This window comes from Berghia stephanieae, chromosome 3, assembly GCF_034508935.2.
Source record: "Berghia stephanieae isolate SIO BIC M18660-M18661 chromosome 3, UCSD_Bste_1.3, whole genome shotgun sequence".
In the NCBI taxonomy this organism is placed as follows: Eukaryota; Metazoa; Mollusca; class Gastropoda; order Nudibranchia; family Aeolidiidae; genus Berghia; species Berghia stephanieae.
The window spans coordinates 27,373,340-27,388,339 of NC_088362.1; the positions used below are offsets into that span (position 1 = coordinate 27,373,340).

At 35.0% G+C, this 15,000-nt stretch overlaps 1 protein-coding gene across 1 annotated transcript in view; it reads right to left on the reverse strand.

Moving 5' to 3' along the window:
• Positions 1-15,000, reverse strand: part of LOC144967463 (tyrosine-protein kinase JAK2-like) — a 40,968-nt gene that overhangs the window by 17,623 nt on the left and 8,345 nt on the right. Inside the window, exons 4-10 of the mRNA XM_078904740.1 lie at positions 14,968-15,000; positions 11,781-11,930; positions 10,292-10,389; positions 6,256-6,501; positions 3,249-3,403; positions 1,804-1,999; positions 363-546 (exon numbers count right to left, since the gene is read on the reverse strand). The exon at positions 14,968-15,000 is cut by the window's right edge and continues 245 nt beyond it. Coding sequence (XP_078760866.1) covers positions 363-546; positions 1,804-1,999; positions 3,249-3,403; positions 6,256-6,501; positions 10,292-10,389; positions 11,781-11,930; positions 14,968-15,000 — 1,062 coding nt within the window. The remainder of the gene's footprint in view (positions 1-362; positions 547-1,803; positions 2,000-3,248; positions 3,404-6,255; positions 6,502-10,291; positions 10,390-11,780; positions 11,931-14,967) is intronic.

Below are 15,000 nucleotides of genomic sequence, written 5' to 3' on the forward strand. Positions count from 1 at the left end.
AGTATTTTGAGTGAATAAAAGAGCCTTTTTCATGCGTTCAACCTTGTGCTGCCCAGAATGGGACTCAAACCAGGGACCTGCCAATCTTAAGACCACAATGCGACACATTTTACACAAACTTTAAAAAGGACTAAACTAAAAGGCTTTGCAAGTTAAAATGTATAAATGAAGCATAAAAAAGTAGTCCTTCAGAGCTATTAGGCATATGGAGCTGGAGGTTAATCCCTATTCTTTAGTGTGAATCGGACAATAGCAATTGAGAGCTATCCTTTGGACAGGAAAAAAATATCCCGACTTCACCTGGGATCAATCTCAGTCCCCTTTGAATGTAAAGCGAGTGCCCTACCATCAATGGAACGTACTTAGAATATAATTTTTCAATTCCAGAGGGGGAGGTCTCTGACTGGGATCTGGACTCCAGCAGTGGCTGAGCTTTTTCCAAAGTTTGGTGGTCACCTCTTCTATGCTATCCATCAATCCTTCATCCTCCAAAGTCAGAAAGTTTGGGAGGGGAATTTGAAAATCGTCAGAGAAAATGTCCTTCAGCTGTAGAATAAAATAAAAATGGCTAAAGGGTGGAAGTATTAAATCCAACATTATGATTTTCTTGTCTTGGTTTTGTTTTTAAGGGTTTTACGGCGCTTGTAACACATTTAGGTCTTATCAGCGCCAGTAAAAAGGAAGAATATGGGATCGTAAAAGGTTCTAGAATTATAATTAAAGCACCTAAGAAAAAGTGAGACAAAGGGGAATTGGTTCAAATAGGGAACAGATGTAGATTCCAAGAGCACACTATCAAAGTACTTAGTTTGAGATCACCTAAATGTCTCATCCTGACGTTAAGCACAGGTCCCCACTAAGAGAAACACACTGAAATTTTTATAAATCATATATAACGTAAACAAAACATAATACAGTGCATAACAGAGAGCTGTTTACAAAGAAAAAATATAATCTCCCAAAACTATACATTTGAATGTTTCTCTCTCAGCCAGGGTATCCAGCCAAGGCCAGGACAAAACCAAGTAATCTCATTCCAAGACAAAGACAGAAAGCAAGTTGGAATACAGATATAGGGAGGATAGAAGACACAGTAAGTACCTCCCTGTCAACTATGGGAGGTCAGGAACCCCATCCAGTTCTTTTCTCTTTTTGTTACTATTCTTGTTGTTCCAATAAACATAAAGCAAAATATACGAAACCAAACAAAACAATAATTTGAGATTTAATATAGCACAATATCCACAAAATGAGCTTAATAACATTTACAGGGGGTTCAAAGCTAACAGCATCACTTTACATGTAAGGTGAAACACCACATCTGTAAGGCCCTACCATTAGGGGATTTTTTTTTTGTTATTTTAAAAACAAACTTGGCCATTTATACAGTATAATTTCAACTAAATGTCAGTAAAGATTCTTTTCCAAAGACTCGACTTTGTGCTGCCAACAACAAATTTCAAACTCAAGACCTGCAAGTCAAAAGCCAAGAGTTATACCACAAGACCAAGGGGGATTTTTCTGGTGAAGCCAGAGTTTTCGAATCTCTGTACTAACCTAAAATTGTTTTAGTGAAAAATTCAAATTTCAAGGAAAAATGTGTATCAACATAAATGGCATGATTTCTACCCCTTTTTTTATGGATTGTCATTTTAAAATGTTTTAACATTGACACAAGTTATCAAATTTGGTCACATATCCAAATCTTTAAAAATTAGAATTTTTCATCATCATCATCATTATTCATTTCGTTATCAGTGATTCATGTTTTCTTCTCTGCTTCAAAGTAAATGTTTTGCTTGCCTTTCTGCTCTCATCTGGATTTCTTTCCAATGAAACCAGAGTTTTGGCATTTCCATCTTTGTCCTTTTCTAGGACTGTTCTGAAGTCATCTGTTCCATGAAATATTTCAGCAATAGTTGTCGCCACAGCATAGCATTCCGATGATATTGTCACCTCCCTCAAACTTTTGCGTCGCTCAGGTGACAGCCATGGTATTCTGTTAAGACAAAATTGAAATAAGGTTGAAAATGAGAAAATGTTTCATGAGATTGAAAATTTTTATTTAGCAATTTCTTTCACAATTCTTAATAATAGTATGCCTGTAACCTCTTATTTACCTTATCTTACTGGAGTTCCATCTCCCTACAGAGGTTGAATGTCATGGAACGCCATTCTTCACGCTCAAGGGCCATTACCGAGTAGTCAATTATCTTTTTGCCAGTTGTTGCCTCCACATTTCCTATCCAGGACTTCCTTGGTTTGCCCTGTGCCTTTCTGCCAGCTACTTTTCCTTCTAGCACTGATTTTTGGATGGTATTGTGTCTCCAAATGTGTCCATAATAAGTCAGATTTCTCATTTTAACTTCTGCCAACAGTATTCTGGACCTTTGGCCTGCATCAATAAGAACCAGAATGTTTGATTTCTTTCAGGTCCATAGTACTCTCAGAATTCTTCGGTATACCCACCTTTGAGATTTTTCTTTCTATCTCCTTCATTATGGTCCATGTTTCACATGCATATAGGAACATGGACCATACATAACATTAACCTCTTACAAAGGGAATATAAAGCTCGAAAGGCAATTAAATTTTGGCATCTTGTTACAATTAATAAATCTGTAACCATGACAAAGTTCCAAGTTTTATTAGCTAACAATATTTTTATGGGGTGATGTTTGGCATGTTCAGAAATACAGATAGTAAAAAACAAACAAACCTTAACCCCCCCCCCCCCCCCCCCCCCCCCTTCCCCCCAAAAAAACCCACAAAAACACAAAGGGTCCCTATCCAACAACAAAAATTAACTTCTAAGACATGACGCCTGTAAGGTGATATTACCATTTTTTTTTCGACAAAGACAACGCTGTTACAGACCAGGACTCATTTTAAACCTGAGTGAGGTGAGAGAAAGAGAGTAAAGAACCTTTGCGCCGACCAGATCGGGACTCAAACACCCGGACCTATAATTGGGTCCAAAGGGGAGTATCATCCCACTCGACCACAAAGGTGCACAAGAAAAGGATTCAAAGTAAGCAACCAATTCTATAGATAGTATGCGCTTGGCTAAAAAGCTCACAACATTGCCATCCGGAAGTATTACGGACCAACACACAAAACTATGTGTAACCATGAACGTTTATAGTCTGGTTAATACAGTTTAGTGAGAATTACTCATAAACGTGGATGGCAAAAAACAATATCAAAGACCCGAGTGATGTCAACTTCATTCTATCTATACAATATACCTTCTGTCATTGCAGAGTTCTTCCAGTGATAATGTATTGTAGTAACTGGCAAGTCCAGGGTCTCCTAGTTTGAGGAAAAGACGACCATGTCTTTTGAACACCCAAAAGTTTCTTCCCTTCATGTTGCCATGGAGAAGAGGAGGTGTGGATGCTGACTATATAAAGAAATAAAGAAATAAAGAAATAAATCATCATTATAATTATTATTATTATTATTATTATTATTATAATCATCATCATCAGCGTCATTATTATTATTATCATCATCATCAGCTTCATTATTATTATTATTATTATTATTATTATTATTATTATTATTATTATTATCATTATCATGATCATTATCATCATTATTACAAATTTTATCATCACCATCATCATCATTATTCACAGTGGAAAAGAGCTTGCATTTTAGTTGTAGAGTACATTGCTCTCACCGACAGTCAGTCACGAGGTCATACTACCTGGCAAGCAGGGGTCAACGAGCTACTGCCAGTACCGTCAAAATTCCATCAAAATGATCAAATGTAATCATTTGTAATTCATTTGCGTTATAATTGTTATGTATTATATTATTTCTCCGACACTTCATCTTTATTCTCATATGATTTCTGTTTCTATGGGATAGATGTACGTCAAGTTACAATGAAAACAAAAGACCTCATATTTCAAATACTGATAAGTACACTTAGACTAAATTGAATCAAAATTAACACATTTATACAAACACCACCCCCCCCCCCCCCCCCCTCTAAAACCATACATAATACAGGGATAATACTGAACTTTTCACCCTACAAAAATCTTCAGTGTGATTTTCAGGTCAAATTCCCCACCAACCAGTAGAATAACAAGTCTCTGACCACTGTTATCATACTAAAATCTGAGAAAGTCATCAAGTAATCATCACGATATACTTCACGCTGTTGGTCACAAAACAAATAATACGATGCCGGCAATGTTATAGCCACAGTTCTGTCATACTCTTTCAAAAAAGGCCATTTTAACAAAATTGGCCAGAAAACTTGTCCTTCAAATATTGATCAACTAAAATACCCTCACCTTGTCAAAAACTCTCAAACCTGAGACTTCCTTGTTTGAGAGTTTTGGTTAAGATGAAGTCTCAGGTTTTAGAGTTTTTGACAAGATGAGGATCATATTATTCAATTGATATTTGAAAAAAGGAGACTTTTCTGGCCAAAATTTAATTATTTTTCACAGAGCACAGAAGAGTTGAAGAGATGCAAACATTAAGAACACTGTGGGATTAAGATCCATTCATATCATAATATGTGTATTCACACAACCAATGACCAGTACAATGTAGTAATGATAATATAATAGTATAGTGCAGTCTAATGCTAGTACAGGGACTATAATATTATAGTATTATAATATTATGTGTGGCCAACTTTGTATGTATGACCAGCCCAGTTTATATGGACATTTTTCACTCTCTGATTTTAGCCAGTTTTTGTCTTAATGTCAGGATAGTTTTAATGTGGTGGATAGCGACATTTTGGTTGACGGTAGATGATGCTGGCGGTGGTAATAGCAACAACGTATGTGATGCTGGTGGTTAAGGGACGGTAGCAGTACTGGTGCTGCTGAAAATTATGGTGATGTTGTCGTCGGGGCTAATACTTGTGACCATTATCATCTATTAGAGATGTTAATACTTGTGACGTATTCGAAAAAAACCTGACACGTTTCATTTTTTAAAATTTGGCCATAAAACTTGTCCTTTAAATATCGATCATTTATAATGACCCTGTTCAATCCAACTCCAGATTCGAGAGTTTTTGATGTGATGGGAACACGTTTTCTGGCCAAAATTTTTAAAATGTGTTGTTTTTTTTAAAAACACGGCTGTGTGATCGTGTTGTTGGTGTATGGTGTAGTGTATGGGTTGGAGCGGTGGTGACAACAGTAGTAGTAATGATAGAGGCACGGGGATTGGGGGTGGTGATGGTGACGATACTAGTTGTACTGGGGACACGGGGGATGGTGGTAGTGGGGGTGGTCACGATAAAGACGACAGTGGACGTCAATAACACAGTGAGGTTAAATGATCGGGAACACCATATTGTGAATTTAAAGTATATTAGAACTAATTTATGTCCTTCAGTCTTCATTTGATAATGACTGATGTCAATGACTTTCTACTATATTAGAACAACTATATTCATGGCATCACCATTTAAAACCTATAATAATCAAAATCTTCAAACTTACTCATAATGAAGTTTATTATTTTAAAGTAATCATACCACAATTCTTAAGCAAATAACCTTTGACGAACATTTCGCAGTAATTAAATTAAAAATTACGTATGCCAATCACTGGAACTCAGTCGAGCCACTCTACGAAACTAAACTATGTGTTATAATAATCGCATGACCTGGCAATTTTAACAGTTAATGGAGTTGTGGTTGGAATTTACAATTCTTTCTATTCTATATCTGTGGGTAGATCTATATTAGATGACGTGTAACAATGGAGAGAAAATGAGGAAAAAGAACAATCATAAGTCACTTATTATGTTTGTTCGCCGGCAGTGACTTTAACCTCACTGACCCCTGGTCTGACACTGTGCGGCGTGATGAATCACGCAGGTAGCATGGAAACTAAAAGGAACGATATGTGGTAAAATGAACAGCCGTGTATTATTATTATCATTATTATTATTATTATTATTATTATTATTATTATTATTATTATTATTATTATCATCATCATCATTATTATCATGAGCATTATCATATCACCATTAATATGATTATCATAATAACTAGTTTTGAGTATCACTACCATTATCATTAGAGCACAATCAATTTAGGAGCCTAATTTTAAAAAAATAAAAGTTACTCCATCTCTCTTTACCCCTCAATGTCACCAGATACGTCATTATTTCAAAATCTAAAAAAAAAACCAGTTATTATCATTTATCCATCACATTATTATAATTATCATGATCATTTATCTAAATTATTATAAAAACTCATACTTCTCTTCTCTGTGTCAAGGTATAAAAAATCTTCACAACTTCATGAGCTAGATTCATCTTTTCTTGCGTTGTTAGACTTTTCTTGTTTCTGGAAACAAACTCGGTAAGATGTCCATATGAGGAGTGTTCCAATACATAAGAAGATTCACTGGGGCGGCAAGCAAAGACTGAGCCATAAAAACCTAACACTGAAGATGGATGGAGTCGAAATAACTTGCCCATTTTCCACATTCCATGATACATAGCCTAAAAAAATTATCAAGAGTAAAATATAAATAATAGTAAGATATTATTGACGAGATTAAGATATTAGAAACAATAGTAAGAGATTATAAATAATAGTAAGATATTATAAACATGAGTAAGATATTATATAAAGAAGAATAAGAAATTATAAGCAAGAGGAAGATATGGACAAGAGTAAGATATTATAAACAAGAATAAGAAATTATACGCAAGAGTAAGATATTATGGACAAGAATAAGATATTATAAACAAGAGTAAGATATTATAGACATGAGTATGATACTATAAACAAGAGTAAAATATTATAAACAATAATAAGATCTTATAGATAATAGTAAGATATTATAAACAAGAGTAATATATTATAAACAAGAGTACGATATTATAAACAACAGTAAGTATTATAAACAAGACTAAGATATTATAAACAAGAGTCAGATATTTTTAACAATAGTAAGATGATATTATAAACAAGCGCCAGACATAATAAACAATAGTAAGATATTATAAATAAGAGTCAGATATTATAAACAAGAGTGACATTATATGAAAAAAACGCATTTATATTGGCCCACAGTAAACAACATGCTCTGGGTGCTTCACAATTTTCTTTAATCACCTGATGATGAGACAGCATATATTTAACGAACTGGATAAAACATCATCATCATCATTGCCTGTTTCACCCTGGGTCAGGGTATAGGCCACAGACAAACAGTTTCCATCCTTCTCTATCCTGAACTAACTTTTTTATCTTGTTCCATGTCTTATCACTTCTCTGTATATCAGCTTCTTCTCCATGTTCCTCGTGGCCTTCCCTTTGATCTTCTACCCTGAGGGTTCCAGTACAATACTTTCTTTGTTATAGTGGAGTCATTCTTTCTAAGGGTGTGTCCAATCCACCTCCATCGTCTTCTTCCTATTTCCTCTCCCACTGGTTTTTGCTGTGCTCTTTTCCATACTTCTTCATTTTTAATTCTGTCCATCCATGTTATTCTAAGTAGCTTACGCATGCACCTGTTTACGAAAATCTGTACCCTCCTTATACAAGCCTGTGATGCATTCCAAGTTTCACATCCATACAGTAGGACAGACTTCACGTTTGAGTTAAAAACTGGACAAGACATGCAGCCTGATAATACAAACTTGCCAACCAATCACAAAAGATTCATCATATTTTTTCCCGACATTTAGGGAAAAAATCTAATTTTCAACATGTGCAGCTATCAACAATTTCAAATATAACATTTGCTGAACTTACGGAGACTTACAGAGGCTAGTAAAAGGAAGGAAAAACTTGTAATTCCCATGCCAATCAACAGATTATCTACTCAGGCTCACATCAAGGTAGAGACAATATATAATAACCTCCAAGTCTTACACTTTAATTATTATTTTTAACCTTTTATGTTATATCTAGACCTGTAAATGAGATCTATAAAAATTGACTGAAACTGAAACTCTTCGTAATTCGTCGTAGCGGTAAAATCCAAAGAATCAAAATGAAAGGTAACCAGCAAGCTCACTTGAGCAAAGCAATAGCAGAAAACTAAATTGCGAGGGAATTAATTAGGCTACTTACCATTGTTCCTTGTAATTAGGTACCCAATCAGTGAAGAAACTTAGAAACGGTCAACCAGTTTGTTTACAACATGAGGTAATCGAGCTGTGCTTGTAGCAATCATTTAACTTTCGATTTGAAGGTGTCTACATAACGAACTTCCGGTGTTTCGAATTTTTCTTTCTCATACTTTTCCTGTCCTTCAAGTAAATGTGGTCAATTTTGGCTTAGACGAAACAGTGAAATTTATCGCTCGGCGGCTCAGTTAAAATTGGCTACGACAGGTTTCGAAAGTGAAAAAATAATTTCACGAAGGCTGTGTGAAAATACACTGGGGTGTGTTCAGACACGGCAATTCTAAAAAGCATCGCTTAGCCTTGGCAATATATATCCATCATTAATATAAACGGCCCATGAGCTATGCGTGGGGCTGTGGAACATTCCTAGTTAACTTTACAGTCAATCGACTACGATTCATGAATTCTTTCTTTATTCATTTCTTTCTTCCCTTTTTAAAAATATTTGAATTTGACGAATTGACTGATTTCAGTTAATTGACTGAGAATTTACAGGTCTATCTAAACTCTTCGACTTTTTGCGTTCACAATTAGTCAAAATTCCTCTCAAATCAGAAATGTAAAAGTAGGAACATTTTGCAGCTTTGAGGAAACATGTATTCTATTAGAAGTAAAGTGGAACAAAATGCAAGCCTATTCATTGATTAGAGGCAGGATATTATTATTGAGGCCAAACTGAAGGAGAAGGGAACAACTTGGTAGAAAGAGGAGATGGCAGCCCAGAATTATATCCGATGAGGAGCTTTGTCGGTGACTTAAGCCACTGGAGGAATGAAAGGCTTAACTAAGTTAAGACAGAAACTGAATGATGATAAGACAGGTGCTGTATGTTGGGAACAGGAAGTTGAAAAGTGAAACAGATTTGAAGCTGGGGGATGCCTCCATTCAAATTGTTGACAAAGTGAAAAACCTTGGCACATTCTTAGACTCTGGACTGTCGATGGAGCATCAGGTTAATAATTTGGTTAGATCTCTCTTTTTCCAACTAAAAAAGATTGCTTCCATTAGACGGTTCATATCTGAGGATGTGACCAAACACCTGGTTGTGTCCCTCGTACTATTGAAATTGGATTATTGCAATGCTCTGTTGTTTGGCGTTTCGCAATATAATCTGAGACGTCTTCAGATTGTCCAAAACAGTGCTGCCAGACTAGTATTCATGAAGCGTATGTGCGATTATGCCAGACCTCTGCTTCATGACCTGCATTGGCTGCCTGTTGAGAAAAGGATTAAATTCAAAGCTTGTGTTTTAGTGTATCGTAGTCTTGAAGGTATTGCCCCTTCCTACATTTCGGAACTAATTAAAGATATTCAAAATCCCGCCCCTTACGTTCGACCAGTGATTCCACCAAACTAGTTGTCCCTCAAATACTGAAAAATGCTGGAATGAGATCCTCTTCTCATTTCGAACCCTCTGTTTGGAACGCCTTACCACAGAGCATTCGTGAAAAAGAATCTTTGCCTATTTTTAAACATTCGCTTAAAACATATCTGTTTCGTCTTTAGTAGATGGTATGAGAAGCAAGATAGGTCTGTCTGGTTTCCGTTGTGTGTTGTGTGTGTGTGTGTGTATGTTTGTGTGTGTGAATGAGTATGTTTCAGCCAAAGTAATTTGTAATTTAAGCGCTTAAAGTCTGGTGTCTAGGAGCTTTAGTGCTATATAAATTTTCAGCATTATTATTATTAAGTTATGGATAATGTTATAAAAGCTCAAAACAAGCCTCAGGTAAATGTTTTTCCCAAATAGAGTACCACAAATTCTCTGTTTCTTGTTTTCCTTCTTTCGAATTGGCTTCTTCCACTAGGGGCTTATAAGTTCTACAATCTTTTCATTTTTCTACATTTCAGACAGATTTCTCTCTTTTGAAATGGTTTTCAGAGTCATGAACAAAAGACGAAAAAAAAAAAAAAGATCAGTTTGGCATCAAACATATTCCATGATTTAGAAAATACGTCACAGACAGAGAGTCATCTGTGAGGCACACATCTGGCAAGCTTTGTGAATTTTAACTTTATAATGTCAAGGGGCCAATAAAAGCCCCCCTCATTAAACCCCAAGATCAAAACAAGCTCTCTAACGTGTGAGTGATCGGTCTATTATCTAAGCTAATGGAACGACCCTCACCTTCATTATTACATGTCATTATCTTACCTCCACGTAACATTGTTTTTGTGGACCCAATTTTAACAAAAATTTTTTGTCATCCTCAAAGTAGACAACTGATCTTAATATAAGTCCATCATCAGCATCTGAAATAATATAATTTATAATTAAGCATTTTCTTTACATTTGTGTGTATGCATGTATGAGGAATGGGGTTCAAAAGATTTTTAAAAATCTTATTTTTTAAAAAGGAACAAAGACTTTACCTACTTTGTCGTTAATAAAAATCCAAAATAAATTATTGATTGAAAAAATTAACAATTTACTGTTACAATAACAAAACATTTCTGTTCCCTCATTTACATAAATCTACATTTTTATGTTTGAGAGGCAAGAAATTGTGAAACATAAACTCAAAATAAATTATCAATTTCTAGTTCTAAAAGAACTTAAAAAATTAAGTTAAATAATTTCTCACAAAAATCAAGCACATGTCATAATTTATCTTCAATAATGAAGACAAACATTTAAGAAGAGAACAGAAGTCAACACCCGATAGCATTCCCTTTTTTATTTTTAATGTTATTATTGTTTAATATTTTCACCAATTTTCTATTGAAGTTAACAACCTCTGAGAAAGGTCAACAAAGTGCAAATTAAAGGCGGCCAATTCACAGGAAGAAATATTGAAATCAAGAATCTCAGGAAAGGAAGAAGAGTTGTAAAGTGAAGTTAAAATGGTGAATCTGTGTGTTATATATCATATCATAATCATTAAGGGTTGCATAGGTCAAAACACCTTTAAAATTTAAATACCCTGTTGTTTTTGCAAATATAAATATGTAGTATAGAGTGTCCAGCGAATTAGGCTTTCAGTGCCTTTGCTGGTCTAGGGTGTAGATAATTCTTTGCAGTTTTCTCAGTTTGATAGGAGGCTCAACTAAGCTGAATCTGTAATTAGACAGAGGCTATCATATTGCCACTTGAATGCATTTAGGTCTGGAGCTTCCGCAACTGAGATTGGAAGGTGGTCCATCGATCAATTACTCGCTGGCTAAAGAAATATTGTCTGAGGGATGTGTTGCATCTGGCTTTGTTCAATTTATATCTGTGGCCTCTGGTGTTATCGTCAGCAAACACAAATAATCCCTTTAGGACATCGTACAGGTTGTGCGTAAATTTATATGTTTTTGTCATGTCGCCTCTGATACGTATATATGCCATACTGGGGATTCAAATCATTTTCAGTCGTTCTTCATAGCCTTTATCTTTTATGTCTGGTATCATCTTTGTTGCTCTGCAGAAAACACCTTCTAACAGCTTGTCCTTTTCATACCTGGGTGACCATACTGAGTTGCTAAATTCCAGGTGAGGATAAACTAAAGCATTAAAAAGCATTCCCATGGACTCCAAATTGAGAAATGTAATAGTTAAAAACAGTCAAAAGCAAAGATAAAATTAAAGTATGGACATATAAATGTTCATGCACATTTTATTTGTATGCAGTGATACTTTAATCATAAACAAGTACACTTACTTTCAATTATGCCAAATTGAGGTCCCAAATCTTCCTCTAAGATGTAAGATGGAGCTTTGCCATAACTCTCTGCAGTCTGAGCCAGTGGAACTAGTTTACTGAAATCTTTTTTCACAAAAAACACGTTCTTGAAATCAATCTCTTGTGATACTGAAATGCAAACACATTGAACAATGTAAAATATTAAATATGGAACCCACCAAGTAAATAATGAAATTTTTTTTTTTTAATTTAAACAATTGAGTTTATTAATTGATTTTTTTTTTTAATTTTATGCAATCCAACAATGTGCTCAAAGCACTTGACAGGGAGACCCAAGCCAACAGTAACACTCAATATGTAGGATAAGACAACACTATTACAATTTTTTTTAAAATGAAGATAACGCAGTTACTGGCTCGGTCCACACTTTGCACTTGAGAAGGGCAAGAGAGTTGAGTAAAGAGCCTTTTCCAAGACTCATTTTTTACACAGCCCATAGTGGAATTCAAACCAAGGGCCTCCAGGTCTGAAAGTGAGTGTCATACTACAAGACCACAAATAAGCACAATAAACTCAAGTACTCATAAATTAATGATCTGCCTTGACGCATATCATAATGCTCCAATCAAAATAAACTTATTTGAAAAATGTTAATAAAGTAACTAGAATTTCACATTAATTGGATTTTGACTATGAACCGATAGTAGTGAAGACAAATATCATTTCTGATTCACATCCAGCCATGTCTTCAGTGTCACTTACTGTACAAGACAATTGTCACCTGCTGCCTTCAAAGGTAATCAGCAAAAGTGAATATAAATATATCAGCTTCCAAAAAGAACAAAATACCAAACACTGAGCGCTTCGGGCTCAAAACCCGCCTTCAATCATTTAAAAAAAAACAAAAAACAATTAAAACATTAATACATCAACATCACTTCAAATCTAGACAGACGGCAGAAAAATTCTTTGTAATTTATAAAGTGCTCATTGATGAAAAGATGTTGGGTGTAAAAGTAGGTTTGTATTTATAGATATGGTGGCTATCGTACAGTAGCATCTGACAGATGGTAAAAGTTTGGAAACTGAAGATAGTGGGTGGATGTGATGGATCTTTCATTATTTTCCAGCATTTTTTTATAACAGCTACTTACTGTCTATCCTACTCTTTTGACAGTGTTTAGTATTTTTGCTTTCTTTCAGACCCCAAACACATACTATACAATTCTGCGAAAACATGTGATTTGTAAATAGTGGTCATTGATGACCAGTTTACGAAAAAGAATTCAACTTTCTTAATATGTATTTTCTTTGGTTTACTCTTTTACACGCATGGTCAACGTGTATTTTGCAATCCAAGTCCAAGGATCGAGTCCCATTCTGTGCCACGCATAATTGAGTTCTTGAAAAAACAGCGCTGTCTCCATCGTAAAAATTGTAATATCGCCTTAAAGGCATTACGTCTCGTCTTACATCTTAATTGTTGCTGTTGGCTTAAGGACCCCTTATAAAGTGCTTTGAGTAAGTTAAGTGAATATTGCACAATATAAATACTCAAGTTTGAAGAGCACCGTACATGACATTGTCATGGTAATGCATATATTATTACCATTATTATATAATATTGGGGAGCTTACGCAGCCCTGAGGACAGCTATTCTGATACCGTATGTCCCATATCGAACCTATTTGAGAACCGATGATAATTTCATGATTGTACATTTCAATAGGAATATTTATATTTTTTTATTTCTTGGAAAGGAAAATAAAGCTTTAACAATGTTCTGAAGGTCTATATCATTGCGATGAACCGGCATGCATTCTGATTACTCACTTACTTATCCTCTTGGTTCCTTGGTGATGTTAATGTTGCTGCTCATGGCATGAGCTTGAGACGGGACCTCATTTAAATATTAAACTACCTTTATCTCTTGTCCCCCCCCCCCCCCCCCCCCGACTCCCCTGACCATCCACCATCCATCGTCTTTTCCTTAACATACCAGTATCATTACTACTATGACTACTACCACCACCACTACTACTACTACTACTACTACTACTACTACTACTACTACTACTACTACTACTACTACTACTACTACTACTACTTCTACTACTTTTATTAAGACGACGACGACTACTACTACTCCTACTACTACTACTACTACTACTACTACTACTACTACTACTACTACTAAAAGTACTACTGTTGCTTCTGCTGCTGGTACTGCCACTAATGATTATACTAATACCTACAACCCTTATATTTTGTATTTATTTCATATTCCATTGCATTTATTTTCCAACAATAGTCTACAGTTATTTTATTTCACTTTCTAATGCATTACACAGTTCCTCTCAGCCTCCCCTCTTTGGACTTAATTAATTGCACACCTTTTATAAACAACATTTGTTCTATTTTAATTCGTGCTTCCTTACGAAGGAGCATACTATTACCTGCCCATCAATGTTTTTGTTTATTCATCTTAACAATGCCACTACCACATTATCTCATTCATCTGTAGTGTTTCATTCATCCTGTTTTTTTGATAAAGGGGAAACCCGAAATGCCCTTTTTATCTGCTTTTGTATATTAAATTGAAGCCTTCATTCAATTTCACATTGTTATTTATTTGGTTCCTTGGTGGAACATAAGGTGCCAACAAAGTTCCTACAGGCATCTCAGCCCTATACCAGCTTAGCTCATTTTATGGCTTTCCAGTATAAAATAAATTATAAAATATAATTATATCAAAAATTCTGACACTGATAAATCATTTCAATTAACTAGCTGTTCCGATAAAGTGACTTTCCAATTACCACCTTTAACTGTATTGCGTTGAGCATGAGTATAAAACCTGAATGGGGAAGCTAAATGATTTTTTTTTAATAACAAAAAAAAAAAAAAACTGAAAATGAGCGAACCTTGCTAAGTTTTAAAATGATTGAACAAAAATACCCATTCAAGTATTTGATGTGGCCTGCTGGGTCAGGTGCGTCGATTGCTACTTGGAAACAATCCTCTGAATTCATACTTAGACTCTCGTAAATCAAGAACCTAAACATTCAGACTTTGCTTTGTGAAGATTTCCATTTTCAAGAGTTCCAATGCTCTACTGTGACTATAGAAGAAATGTGATTAAAAAATACTTCTTGCATCTCCCCAATTTTGAGGAAGAAAGATGAGGTCACAACAAGTAACATACCAAAATCAGGCCTCAACTGCTGTCCAAAGTGCT